The sequence below is a fragment of the Nelumbo lutea genome, chromosome 5 (assembly GCF_056320005.1).
Source record: "Nelumbo lutea isolate HS-2025 chromosome 5, American lotus-T2T, whole genome shotgun sequence".
NCBI classification, from domain to species: Eukaryota; Viridiplantae; Streptophyta; class Magnoliopsida; order Proteales; family Nelumbonaceae; genus Nelumbo; species Nelumbo lutea.
The window spans coordinates 55,289,866-55,304,763 of NC_142688.1; the positions used below are offsets into that span (position 1 = coordinate 55,289,866).

The window sequence follows — 14,898 nt, forward strand, 5'->3', positions numbered from 1 at the left end:
TCACTATGTCAAAGTCTGATTCCCCACAAATATTCTAGGTTAAATATTGTGAACTGTTAAATCAACACAACCAAGTCATACACGACTCATTCACTAGTCAATCCAATTTTTGCTACTGCAAACCAGGTAGTAAATCAGGGAAAACATTTTTATCTTCTCTCTCTTTTCATTTTCTTTTTCTCTCCTCTAAAGAAGTGAGTGTATTTTATGCTCCATCTCACTTTTGGATTATTTGGTCAGTAGGTGCATTTTATGCTTCATCCTACTGTTTGAATTGCAAGCTAGTAGGTACATTTTATGCTCCGTCCTACTATCAGATGACTTGGCTAATAGGTGCATTTTATGCTCCATCCTACCATCGGATTACTTGACCGGTAGGTGCATTTTTTACTCCATCCTACCAATTGTGGCAATGGTGAAGTATTTCCCTAGAACATTGTTTCAATTGATTTCAAAAGAGTTGAGGTTTTTTTTTTTTTTTTTCGAAAAGCAAATGCAGAAAAACATGACCTAAATCAAATTTTAAAACACAACCTAAATTCTAACCTAAATCCCCTCCCCCACACTTAAATCTTACATTGTCCCTAGACCTGTTCATGGGTAGGGTAGCCCGACGGGCCGGCCCGGCCTGGCCCGACCCCCCGGACAGGCTTGAACAGGCTTTTTGACCCGTGGGATTAACCTCGGGCCAAAAAGCTCGGCCCACATAAAATTCGAGCAGGGCTCGGGCTTTGCCAAAATAGCCCGGCTCGAGCCCGGCCCGGCCCGACCTATAGTTAAACCTAAGTAAAAACTCTATGTGATGTCCATTTGAATAAATTTTTTGATTTGAGAAGGTTGTTGATTCACTTGTAGGCCTATTGTTCATTTAAATAGGGGAAAAAAACATCTGAATTAAAATAGATAATGTCTATTTGAATAGGGTAAAATTTGAATTTCTTTTATTAGGTCGGGCTTCAAGCTCGGGCTTGGGCTTCGGGCTTTTTATCAGGGCTGGGCTCAGGCCCAAGTTGTAGACATGTTGGTCGGGTCGGGCTCGGGCTCGGGCCTAACATTTTTCTGTTAATAAAGAGTCAAAGCCCAACCCAAGCCCGGCCCGGCCCAGCCCATGAACAGGTCTAGTTGTCCCCATTGTGAGGTTAAATGCAAAGAAAGAAACAACACACTGTGGCTCGTTCTTCAGCGGAAGCAGAGTATCGTGCTATGGCCACTGCCACGTGTGAATTAAAATGGCTGAAAGGATTGTTATTGGCTCTTGGAGTTATGCATCCAAACCCAATGCGATTATATTGTGATAGTCAGGCAGCCTTGCATATTGCAACAAACCCAGTGTTTCATGAGCGTACGAAACATATTGAAGTTGATTGCCATTTTGTACGTGATGAGATTCAAAATGGTTGCATTCGTCCTGTTTATGTGTCGACTACTGTTCAGCTTGTTGACATTTTTACAAAGGCACTAGGTCGCAGAGAATTTGAGTACTTTCTCCGCAAGTTGGGCATTCAAAATCTGCATGCTCCAACTTGAGGGGGGGTGTTAGGATTATGCTAAAATTAGGAATCCATGTATATCTTCTTATCTCCTTTCATGTATAGTTCAGATATGAAAGATATGTTGTAGTCGCCATAAACTTAGGAGACTGATGGTTGTAGCCATGTATATATATTTGAGTTTTCTCAATGAATAAGATAGAAGAAAGGATCAACCAGCCAAGCTCTGGTTTCACATAGATCTAATATATACATATACGTATATATATATATATATATATATATATATAGTAAAGGAAGGCTTTCAGAGTATAGTCCCTACCATTCAGGCACATGGCTTTTTTAAATATAGACACCTAGCATTTTTTCTGAAGTTGCTTTTAAAGCCCACAACCCACTACCACCATTCAGACAAGTAGCATTCTCATTTTTTAGAAAACTAAAAACATGGGAATTTCTGAGAAATTCCGACTAAAACCCATAACCCACTATCAGGCTACAGCTTCCCACCAATCAGACACATTGCCTTCTCATTTTTCTAGAAAGCTAGACGTGTAGCATTTTCTGAAATGTTGCTGCTAAAACCCACAACTCACTACCACCATTTTCAATCAATTCCTAAAATAATGCAGAAAATGCAAAAATAGTTATTCACAACCACTTCTATCTACATTTTATCAATTTTAGTTAATCATTAACCCTTTACATATCATAACAAAAGAAAACTATCCATGTTGTAATAATTATTGAAAAGCTATTTTTTGAAATAAATATTTCTTAAAATTTTAATAATTATTTAAAATATCAATAAATATAAATTTAACAGTATTGATTCCATAATGTAAATTTAACATTACTGATTCCCTGTACTTATTACAGGGTCATTCACTAGTATACCTATAAAGATAATTAATTATGGGACTTTCCATTTTAGGTCTTATATTGTTTGGTGGTATTTGCATTTGCAATATCTTTGCTTTACCAGAATAGGTTTCTATTTCAATTCATTTCTTACAGGTTCAATTATTATGGTTATAAATTACCTTGGAGTCCTTTCTCTACTTCCATTGTAGTCATGCCTTGGCTTTTGGTTTAATTTTCATAGGCAACAATGGAATATTTGATAGCTAACAAATGCTTTTCCTTGTCGTTCTTTTTCCTGTTTGAGATAGATCTACTATTTTGTTTGTTAGTGTACCATTTGCTAATACATATTTTCTTGCCATGTTTTCAACTATAGTTTAAAAACTAAAAGTGATTGAAGACCAGTAGAGTGGTTTGGCCAATGAATCATGTTTAAGTATGCGACCAATTTCCATCACTTGTCTAGGAATTTAGTGGATTAATTATAGATGATTGGAAAAATTGAATAAGTCATACTATAAACTCAAAGATAATTTGCAAAAGCAGATTGAGTATGCATTTTTTAGCAAACTATAAAAATTTCATTGACATAGCTAAGTATATATGTTGATGATGGTGGCTTTGCATTCGGACTTTGGAATAAGTTGCATTAGGGGACTTATATTGTGGAGGAATGGTTAGGTCTTATTTTTTTCATTTTCTTGTTCATTTTATCCCTTTTGTGACATTGTTGGCATAATGTGTAGAAAAATAAATGAAGGGATGTATCAACTAGTGGTTACACCATTTTGTGTGTTTCAAATGCTGACAAGAGTATAATAAATGTTCGTTTGAATGTGATATCATTGACTTTGTAAATGTAATGCTTTATTGATATCATATTGCCAATGTAATTAGATAACCAAGAAAATACTAGTCTTCAAAGATTGTGCTTATTAATTTAGTTCCTTCTTCTTTTCTTTTGTTATTTTTCTTTACAAGTTGTAGAGGAAGAAAGGACTAGATGAGGGCTAAAAGGAGTAGTTTTGTCTTTATAAGTTACTTGGAATTTATTTTTGACTCTATCTTTCTTTTAGATTGTTAAGAAAGAAGTCATCTACTAAGAGAGGAAGAGAAAAGACAATGAAGGTTGAATGTAGTGTTTTTTCTTTGTTTATTTTTGTTATTAGAAAGAAGATGTAACTCAAATGGAGTATTCTTTGATTGTTTTTGTTTAATTATAATGGAATAATATTCACAATCTATGGTTGCATATTTTGGATGAAGTAGTTTAGTTATTTTTCATACGTATTTTGTCTCAATGTTAATTACAGGTTATTATAGGTTTTTTATATAATGAAAAATAGATTTTTTTTAAATAAAATATCTTTAGAGGCAGCCAAAAGTGCCTCCAATAATTAAACATGTATCTTATAATATTACTTTTAGAAACACATATAAAATGCCTCAAAATCAATTGGAAGTAGTTAATTACATTTGCCTCTAAAGTGGACTTTTAGAGGCATTCTTACCTGTCTCTATAAAGGGCTTTTAGCTCCAATGCAATAAAGGTAATAGTATGTGCCTCTAAAACCCATTTTTTGAGACATTTTTTTTATCCACCTCTAATTCTCAATTATGCGCTTCTAAAATATATAGAGACAGGACTTTTAAAGACAGTCACCTAATTGCCTCCTATTTGTTTTAGAGGCATTTTGTGGACTTTTAGAGACAACTATGACCACCTCAATAAATGCATTTTCCAGTAGTGTGAAAATTTATAAGAATCTGAATTCATTACTAATATGAGCTGAATCACCTTACTAAGTGATCTTAAACATCAAGAAAATCACCTCAGATCTTCATGAAATGTTTTTATTTTCAAATCACCTTATTTGCAATAGATTATCATGCTTATCATGTCATGTAGATGATTACTCATTGTTTTTTATAGTCATCGTTCATGTCATGTATATCTAGACTAGTACTCCTGCAAAAGACTTGATTCCTACATTCAACCACATACATGATTTCAAGCTTATTTGCAATATTCCTAAATCATCATGAAGTGTGCATACATCACATGACTTCAAGCTTTGACACTTATTTCTACTTTCACATATATTGGTGAAGCTTAATTTTTAACTTCCATTAGCTTTTATAATTTATCTTCATCTATACTTTTTCATAGCTCTCCTTTTTTTTTTTCTCTTTGTCTCCTTGACTTCCCTTCAAATTCTGAATATAGAAAGAATAGGTATAAGATTAATAAAGTTTTTAAGAGAACTAAATGTTTATATGCTGATGAATTAAAAAACATAAGGGAGCATCACCAAGTAGTTAACTTCTAAAGGAAGGGAGTTGACTCCTTAGGTTCTCAAATTTTGATTTTTTGACCTTTTCACCTAAGTTAATCTTTAGGAAAAACCTAAAGTGCTTTCTAGGTTAACCATTGGTTTCTAAAGTTGTGTGGTAACCAATGTAGTTCCGAGACAAGCCCTTATAGTGCACATGTATCCTATTACATCAAGTCCTATAAACAATTAAGCTCTTGAACTTGATTTCATTAAATTTTTCATGAGAGGATCCTTTGAACTTGATTTCTTCATATTCTTTATGAGAGAATCCTTTCTTCTTCTTAATTAATACTAGTTCAATTCAGAGATTATGTGAAAAATCTGCATATTTGTATTTTAATCACATTATTACTTTCACCAAATTTGTTATCATCAAAACACATAAGGTTAACAATAATAACACACATTTCTTTACTTGTCCACATAAAAGGGTATCTGAGGCAGCAGGTTCGGATATGCTACCACGAGCTCTTCCCGCATCTCTACCCACGAGACAGGAAACGTTCCAAAAAACGGTGGTGGTGCTCAGTGGGTAGAAATGTGGGAACAATTTGTAGATAGCAGATCTGTAGTGTCTTCTATGAGTGATAGGTAAATGGTGTGGGACCACACAAACGATATAGACGAAAACACAACAGGACTCAAACTCAATAGATGCCAACACTGCAGCTATCCGAGGATATCAAATCACTCACTCTGCATGGAGCTGATCCACCCCATTCCTGACACATAAAACAATAAGACTATAAGAGGCAGCAAAGTGCGCTGCAGAATTCAAAATGCCATGGTACAGTTCCGGTCAGTGTCCAAGAGGGAAACATTCCCAATTCACGAACAGATCAAGATAAACTAATAACGAAGAAATTAAGAAAGAGGAAAACCCAATACAAAATAAGGTTACCCAACCAAAATGAAACAGGGTTTGCCAAGAACTGTAGGTTGTTTTGTCGTTCTTTGCTGGACGAATATCTTGAAGGCAAAACAATGGATCTCCACAGAACCGTTCCCAGTTGTGAACTGTTGTAGCAAGAGAAAGAACGGAAAAGAAATTACTTATTTTATTCTCCCTAGAACTATGGTAGATACAAGACAAATAGAATCCATTTTTTTCTCATAGTCTTGGGGAACCACGGTAGTGTGGTTGGATCCACAAGAAATCAGCGTGGATGACAAAATAGGAATCATGGTTTTAAAAAACGATTCGGAAAAAGAACCGGCCACTGGTTTCTGGGTCGATGGTTCGACCATCTGGTTCGAACGAATTGTCAATTTTGATAAGAAAATAAAAAAATAATTAAAAATAAAAAACGGTTAAAAACCATTGAACATGTCAATAGATCAACGGTTTGACTGTCCGAGTCAATTGATCGTTGACTGATTCAATGGTTTTTAGTCAGGGACTGGGTTTGGGGTAAAATAGAACCGGTTGCATGGATGGTTACTAGGCTTAACGGTCCGACCATCCAGATCAACAGCGGTTCAAAAACCATGATCTCAAGACGTCCAAGCTTCAACTCTTCATGTTGATATATGTTGATGACATAATCATTAGATCCCTCCACCATCAACTCTCTCATATCTTCTTTGGCCAATGAATTTGGACCTAGGCCCACTCTGTTACTTCCTAGGTATTGAAGCAATCAGAACTAAATCTGGGCTTTTTCTTTCCCATCGCAAGTATATTTCTGACTTGCTAACTCGGGCCCACATGGAAGGTTTCAAACCATCATCAACTCCTATGTCCTCTAGTACAAGACTTTCAGCATTTGATGGAGATCCTTTACCTGATATTTCTACCTATCGGGCTATTGTGGGTGCACTTCAATACCTCATATTTACAAGGCCTGGCATATCATTCTCAGCCAATAAGGCCTATTAGTTTATGCACAAGCCCACTACAATCCATTGGACAACAGGCAAAAGGATCCCCAGGTACCTTAAGTCTACAATCAATTATGGCCTTTGTATCATCCCTTCTACATTCACTCAGCTGCATGCTTTCTCTGGCACTGATTGGGCTGGTTGCCCAGATGATCGGTGCTCCCAAGGTGGTTTCTGTGTCTTTCTTGGTAATAACCTGATCTCATGGACCTCAAAGAAGCAAGCTATTGTCTCTAAATCTAGTACAGAATCGGAGTATAGAAGCATTGTTGTTGTTGCATCTGAATTACTTTGGCTACAGTCACTTCTCTTTGAACTTGATATATCTTCCAATTCATCACCTATTTAGTGGTGTGACAACATTCGTGTCACATACTTAGTCGCCAATTCAATTTTTCATGCACGAACAAAGTATATTAAGATTGATTATCATTTTGTTTGTGAAAGATTGCCTCCAAAATTCTGGATGTTTGCTACATATCTACCAAAGACCAATTGGCTGATATATTCACCAAACCATTGCCAATAGTTCAATTCTTAGATATATGATTCAAACTTCATGTTGTAAAACACCAGCTCAGTTTGAGGGGGGCTGTTGAGGAGACTGGGCCAAGGCCACATGACACATACTCGCATAACCCAGCCATCGAATCTTATCCCCTTATCCTCTTAAGTTTCCTATTCTATATTAGTCTTTATCATTATGATTATAACCATTGTTTATCCTTATCATTGTAACTTAATCACTGCTGGGTGTACAATTGGATTGTAACCAAAACTCTTGTATTATATAAGTACAATGAAGGGCTCAAGCCCAAGTAAGCTTTTCTCTCCAATTATTCAAGATCTTTTAGGTATGTGCTACATTAACACTACTGTGCTTTAATATTTTCAATACCACAAAATATATTTTGGTGGAATAAAATTTGTGTATTAATTAGTATCAATATTAGTATTAGTATTATTTATCTAGTAAACAATCTAAAACAATCCTTAAATCATATAGAAGAGTAAAAGAGACATTTCTTACTTGCAGCGCTTTCTCTTTCAAGCTCTCTCGCTTTTCTGCTCTAACACTTTCATCAAAATAAATAGTTTCGTTGTCATACCTACAAACACAATAGTCTACTCGTTAATCCAACAATCAACCTAGACACTTCAGTATCGCTCACTGGGAACATTGTCAATAAAATGTTATATAACACACCGTCAATCTTTCTACGAGTAAATATAACCCAAAATGGAAAAATTGTAAGGCGATATTACATTACATGGAAAATTTGTAATATAGAATTTAAGAGGAGGATCAATTATATTACTACACTTTTTTGAAGCCTGTTATTAGGCAAATTTCTTTCATAATGTTCAAGATTACAAGGCCTGTACAAATAAACAGTAAGAAAATTGAAATAAAACTATACTAAACTTGCTGAACAAAAAGTAATGGTGAGCACAGGAGTGAAAAAGCTCAAGATATCTCTCAAACTGCACAAAATTTAAAACATGCCAAAAAAAAGGAGGGCCTACCTCCAACAGAAAATTATTCATTTAGCACAACTCACTCATATATAGCTCAGTTTGGAAGGAGTATAAATGCAAATATGTAGAGTGCAAAAGCTTATAGTTTTAATTATTTTGTATGTAGTTGCACAGTACATATTTGCATTTGCACTCTTTCCAAACTCAGCCATAGGATCTATATATGAAGAAACATGATATCAAGACAGACCCCATCCATGCCACTACAACTCTACAACGTCTTAATCCAGACATACATAGAAGTAGGGGAAGGTCAGAGCCAACCTCCTACAATCTCGCGCACTCCTTTCTTTCCAAAAAAGATTGCCTTGCCATTCTAACTCATAAATAAAAATAAAGAGATTGGAAACGTCAACTAATGGAAGTCGGCATCATTAATGGTAAGGAGAACTACCTTGGCGCCCCACTTTTGATCAATGGAAGTACTAAGGCTGCAACTTGGGTTGGGTTGGACCGAATCCAACCCTAACCCAATTCAACCCGAAAAAGTTGGGTTGGATTGGGTTGGGTTAATGTTTGGGTTAGGGTTAGGGATGAAATTCATGAATCCAATTTTACTTCGAGTTGGGTTAGGGTTGACCTCTTATCCAACCCGACCCAATCCGAACCTGACTCTATAGTACATGTTATATATAAATATACGCTATATGTAATATAACATATATTGATTTGTTTAGATGCATGATATTTGTATAGCCCCCACTACATAATATCATGTATTTCTTTTAAGATGATCACTTCACTTAGGTGGCGTTTGATAAATTTAAAAATTCAGATCTGAAAAGTTAAAAAGATATTAAATGTGTTTGAAATCTGAAAAGAAGTATAGTTGCTTTTCTACTTTTTAGAAGATCCAAATCCATGAATTTGTTTGTGTTGGATTAACCTTTTACCATCTGAAATTTATTGATTTTACTATTTTAACCCTAAAATATACAATTTGAAAATGTTGAATTCAATTTACATTATCTCATAAAAAATAATTTTCAACCTCAAAATAATATTGAAACAATATAAATAAAAAAATAATAAATTAATAATTACTAATTAATGAATGAAACAATTAAAATTAAAAGATAAATAATGATTATAAAAATATTAAAATAATTAATAATTAATAATTTACACAATTAAAATTTAAAATAACTTTTAAAAATTAATGAAATAATTAAAAATTATTAGTTAATAAATATAATTAATAAATAATAAATAACATAAGTAAATTTATTAAAAATTAATTAATGTTTAATAAAAATATTAAAATAATTAATAAAAACACTTTATAATTAATAATTAATAAAAACATTATTATTATTCACCGAAGTACCGGACCACCACTAGTGCTTGTTGTAGCAGCAGTGGTGGTGGTGGGAAGAAGATAGGGGAGGGAGAGAGAGAGAGAGAGAGAGAGAGGGAGAGAGGGATTGAGGGAGAGAGAGAAGATAGGGGGAGAGAGCGAGAGTGAGAGAGAGAAGACAGGAGGAGAGAGAGAAAAGACAGTGGCGGTGGCAATAGTTGGAATAAAGGGGAGAGAGAAAGAGAGAGAAAGAGAGAGTGAGCAAGAGAAGACAAGGAAGGAGAGAGAGAGAGAGGGAGAGCGAGAGAAGACGGAGGGGAGAGAGCAACCACTGCAAGTTGCAGGGGCGGTGGCAGGAATACAAGGGACGGAGAGAGAGAGAGAGCGAGTGCGAGATAGAGAGAGAGAAAGCAAGAGCAAGAGAGAGAGAGGGAGAGCGAGAGAAGACGGAGGGGAGAGAGCCGCCACTGTAGCAGCAACGGTAGTGGTTGGAATACAAGGGGCGAAGAGAGAGAGTGAGTGCAAGAGAGAGAGCAAGAGCAAAAGCGAGAGAGAGAGAGAGAGACATGGGGAGAGAAAGTCACTGCTGCAACTTGTAGCGGTGGTGGCGGGGATACAGGGGGAAAAGAGAGAGAGAATGAGAGAGAGTGAGAGCAAGAGAAGATATGGAGAGAGAGAGAGAGAGCAAGAGAGAGCGAGAGAAGACATGGGAGAGAGAGAGAGTCGTTGGCAGGAAGACAAGGTGGAGAGAGAGTCAGAGAGAAAGAGAGAGAGGTTGAGTGTTTTGGTTTTCTGGGTTTGGGGTATCAAGGGTAACTTGGGTCATTTATGAAAAAATGTAAGGATATTTTGGACATTGGGCCGGCTTTGAAACACATTTGAATGCATTAGGAGCTAGTCCAAGGTCCGTGATTTTCAGATCTGAAAATTAATTTCAGACCCAATTTAAGAGGTATAACCAAACAAGGGGTGAGGTCTGAAAAGTAGCATTTTCAGATTCAGACATCTAAAAAATGCAATCAAACAACACCTTAATTTTATTCAAAAAGACTAAAACCTTAATAACATTATTTTATGTTTTTTGAAAATTTTATGTTTTTCCATAAGTCATAACTCATAATAGACTATAGTCATTTTTAACACTTGTTTTTTTGAATTTTGTATCAAAAGAATAAAAGAAACGTCAACAAACAAATACTAATGAAACATACGATTAATATATGTAGTGAAAATTGAGTAAGACCTAAAATTGAGAAATTCTATGAGGTTTAAAGGGATGGGAAGAAGATTGGGTTGGGCCCAACCCGACCCCAATCCAACCCGAAATTGACTTTGGGTTGGGTTGGGTTAGGTTAAGGTTGACGTAATTTAGTTAGGTTTAGGATTGGGCTAGGGTTGGCCTCAACTGGATCTAACCCAACCTAACCCGACCTGACTTGTAGCCCTAGGAAGTACATGCTCAAATCGGAGATTTAAAATCGAAAAAATGTCAAAATAAATTGAAGAACTGAAAAGCCAATTGCCTCTCGCATGAGAGAAGTGCCCATCAAATCTACATGTACCACTATTCCTTCCTATTTCGTGGGCACACAACAGGTCTTACAAGCTATTTGTTCTCTGCTGAAATGTTTGCCTAAAAGGGCATTTTAGTCCTTTTATCTAATATAGTATTCTCCTGTTAAGAATTACCTAACAGGGGCATTTTTGTAACTTTTGCATATTTTATGAATAGAACTACAGTGCAGGTCGAGGGGAAGGTGTACACAGTTCCTATTCCTTTCTTGAAATCCACTTTTCTGCTTCCTCCAACCTTCTTGCTTTCTACTACGTAAGAAAGGTTTCCCAACTTTTTTCCTCCTCTTTCTCTTCTATTCACAAACTTTAATATGGTATCAAAGCTGTGAATTCGTTAATCGTTAGTTACTATTCACGCTTCTGTTTTGTGCCCTAGGAGTTGAGAACTCCTTTTCAAGACAAGTGACTAAAGGGCTGGTTCTTCCTTAGTTAAAGAGGCTTTAATGCTTTGAATTGGTTGGTTTAAGGTGTTTGTGATTGTGTACTAAGTTTCTAGGAAATAATATATATACACACACATTACCCAAATTTACTTTCAAAACCGTCATTGTTGTCATCTATCTGTTGATCAATTCTCTTTATGCTCGAAGGAGAACATGACACTTTAAGAAGTCCTCTGGCCCATTAGCTTTGGGCTTTAAGCTTCTATCGAACCCGCCTAAAGAATAGTTCAAATTAGTTAAATTAGTTGCAGGCTTGCAGCCTTTGACCAATAAAATTGGAGGTGGCCTTGGGCTCATTGCTTCAACTACGCCCAACCTGGCTTCTCTGCTTCGTGCCCCCCACTTTATAATCCACATCACTTTTGGCTCTCTACCTACAACAACCAGTGAAAAAAGTTCTGCCATTTGTTAGTGGGTTTTCTTGCTCTCTACTCCTTTGACCTTCCACCTGCCCCGAGTCTTTTTGGTTTCCCAAGAAACGTTGGCCTTTTTTAGTATAATTTTCCTTTGCATTTGAACTATCCAATCTCAATAAACCATGTAAGACATCTTCAGCCTTCTCAACTCCCTCAATGCAAGCCTCCTTCTACAAGTTAGCCTCAATGGAGCAAACCAGACAAAGTAGTGCAAAGTACTCCTCAGTTCTTATCTCTACTTTTCTCAGGATCTCTTTTGATTCACACCAGTTAACAAAACAGCCACAAAGTGACCTTCACCCCAATAAGCTCCTTCTAATTGTCCTCCACACATCAAAGCTATACACTCCACCATTTTTGCTTCTAGAAATCGAACAACAGACCTATGACACGCACCAGCACATCATCTTCAACAATAATTCCTTTGAGTTTGATATTGGGCTCCATTTGAATACAGTAATGGCCCATTCTCTTTTCAGTAAGTTATTTATCTGGGTAATGCAATTATCCGGGTAAATTTTTTCTGGGAAACACTTACCCAAATAAATGTGTTTATCCATATTCTTTTATTTCCCAAGTAAAAAAGGAAATGACTAGTTTAACCATAAAAATTCATTAATAAAATGGTTATTTTTGTCCCATTCAAGTTTTTGAAACTTTCCCCTCAAGTGAAAAAGTTATTTACCCACTTAGGAGATGGGTATCACTTATCTGGATAAGTGGTACCCAGGAAAATAAACTTTCCCAGGTCACCAAATTACTCTGAAAAAAGAACATGAGATTCTTGGCCAATGCGAACCAAAATCCAATTGACCAACTTTCCCCCCTCTCAAAATCCAAAATAGGAATGCCCCCTAGTAAATGAATTTTGAATAAAGCAAAATATAGTATTACTACATGTTGGTATAGGTTAGTAGGTAGATTGACTTCAGGGTACTGATTTCTTTTGAGATGACTGGTAGAACCAATCCATGAAAAATTACAAGTGTGGAAAATGGAGGATGAAGAAGGTTTCTCATCAACAGTGAAATGGAGGAGAGAAGTGGATATCGAAGCTAAGAAGTTCTATTTCGAAGAAAGTAGAAACAATGGTAAGTGGACGTTAAATATCAGAGAAGAAGAGAGCCACCATTTTCATAATTAAGGAGGTGATTGGATGGCTGAAGGGCTCCATGGATGGGATGACATTCTCCATTAAAAAACAGAGTTGGAAAAGTGTAGTGGGACTAGCTGGAAAAAGGTTTAAAGTTGAATTGAGGAAAAGCATGAAAGTCAAACATGGAAATATTTGGTGATAACATAAAAAAAATGTTGTGTGTGTTGGAGGATAGAAAGAGAACAGGGCAGAGAGAAACAAATTCCAAAATAATACAATGATCTGGAGGGATATGACAAGATGAGTTATAGGGAGACTTCGAAGGAAGAAAAGCCAAGAAGTTGTGATCCCCACTGTTGAAATGGTGGAATCTCTAGGCGGTAGGGTGTTGGAGGGAGATTCAAATTTTCAAAAATCTCTCTTCTCTCTTTCTCATGTTTGACTTTTTCTCTTCCCACTCTTAAGTGTATGGAAAGATTCCTTATTCTACATTGCTTGAGAAAGGAATGGAAATAAAGTATATTTATAGTTTTGTCTATAAATATACATATATAACATTAATTGCATTTTAAGCATATTGTACAAATTGCATTTTGTGAATTCTTTCTTTTTTAAAAGTTCCTTATATCCTTGAATAGATGTGTAAGCCGGTCTAAATATCCTCCTCATTGTATTAACTCTCTTATATCTGAGGAATCCATCGATATGTAATTACTCTATTTTATTGTTAAATAGATTAAGCTTGAGGTTTATTTTCAAAAAATAAAAAAAAAAAAGAAGAAAAACTCCTTATATGTGTTTATGAGACAAATATAAGCAATTATACTTTAAAAAAAAATGTGGTTTGTAATACCTATATCACAAAAGCACTACAATGCAGCCTTTCTGTTTTGAGAAAGGCTACAACCTCGCACCTTTCTTAGGGATATTGTACCTGATCTATCCTTTTGATTAATGAATTAAATTTCAATTATCAAGAACAGCATTACAATACAATAAATCTTGAACATTTAATATGTGCACCCTGGAAAACTGTATACTTCAAGTATAAATATTGAATAAATGGTATACAACATTTATTTATAGTCTCAGTTTGCAACATTCATAGCTTATAGTAATTTCACTAGTATTACAAAACATAATTATACCATAAAATTTGCAAACAGATATTTATGAATGCTATACGTAATGTGAACCATGCTTAAAAGTTTAAGTTTCTATTGAATTACATCATTATGAATAATAGGATAATTATTTGATTCCGATAGTATAAACTTGAAAAATGACTTACTGCGATAGGCTTGTATTAAGGATTGTAACGAGCTTCTCCCGGAACAAGCTTGGATCTAGACTCATTATATTCTTATGCAATTTAACCCAATCCTACAATAATTTCAAGAATATTAATTGGTATGCCATGTTGTCAATCTATGTAACAATCTATAAAACAAAAACAAGTTTTAAATAATGAACATGCATACCTGATTCTTTAAAGACTCAAACTTTCCATTCACAATCTGATCACAACGTAAAGAAGAAACCATAATCTACAATTAAAAGGACAAACAATATAAATGTCAAAGCACAATCTACATCTCTTATTGGCTAATTCCACTAGAAGATTATGCATCAATATCACCTTGTGTGCAGGAATGTCAAGCTCCTTGTTCTCCTTAATAGTTTTCCACATTTGCTCCACACTTATTGAAAATGTAGCAGCATCAACCCCAAGATATCGAGACTGGCAGCCATCCTTGGCTATAGATTGGAAGATTTTATTCTTTAAACTAGAAACCTTCAATATTATCAATGAATGGAACCTTAGTGAAATGAATGTCCCCAAAATCCCAATCATACTTGCAACTTTTCCAATGCAACATCTAATATACCTCAATTTTAAATTCCTCTTCTTCACGTTCGTAACTGGATAGGGCATCAACTTGAACCTGCCCCCAGAAAAA

The 14,898-nt window shown here is 35.4% G+C and overlaps 1 protein-coding gene across 1 annotated transcript in view; it reads right to left on the reverse strand.

The window, feature by feature from the left end:
• The window catches only part of LOC148852514 (protein ROOT HAIR DEFECTIVE 3 homolog 1-like), a 50,982-nt gene that overhangs the window by 13,742 nt on the left and 22,342 nt on the right, over positions 1 to 14,898 (reverse strand). The window contains exons 9-13 of the mRNA XM_088945813.1: positions 14,827 to 14,883; positions 14,577 to 14,732; positions 14,419 to 14,484; positions 14,229 to 14,320; positions 7,602 to 7,680 (exon numbers count right to left, since the gene is read on the reverse strand). Of these exons, the coding sequence (XP_088801939.1) occupies positions 7,602 to 7,680; positions 14,229 to 14,320; positions 14,419 to 14,484; positions 14,577 to 14,732; positions 14,827 to 14,883 (450 nt within the window). The remainder of the gene's footprint in view (positions 1 to 7,601; positions 7,681 to 14,228; positions 14,321 to 14,418; positions 14,485 to 14,576; positions 14,733 to 14,826; positions 14,884 to 14,898) is intronic.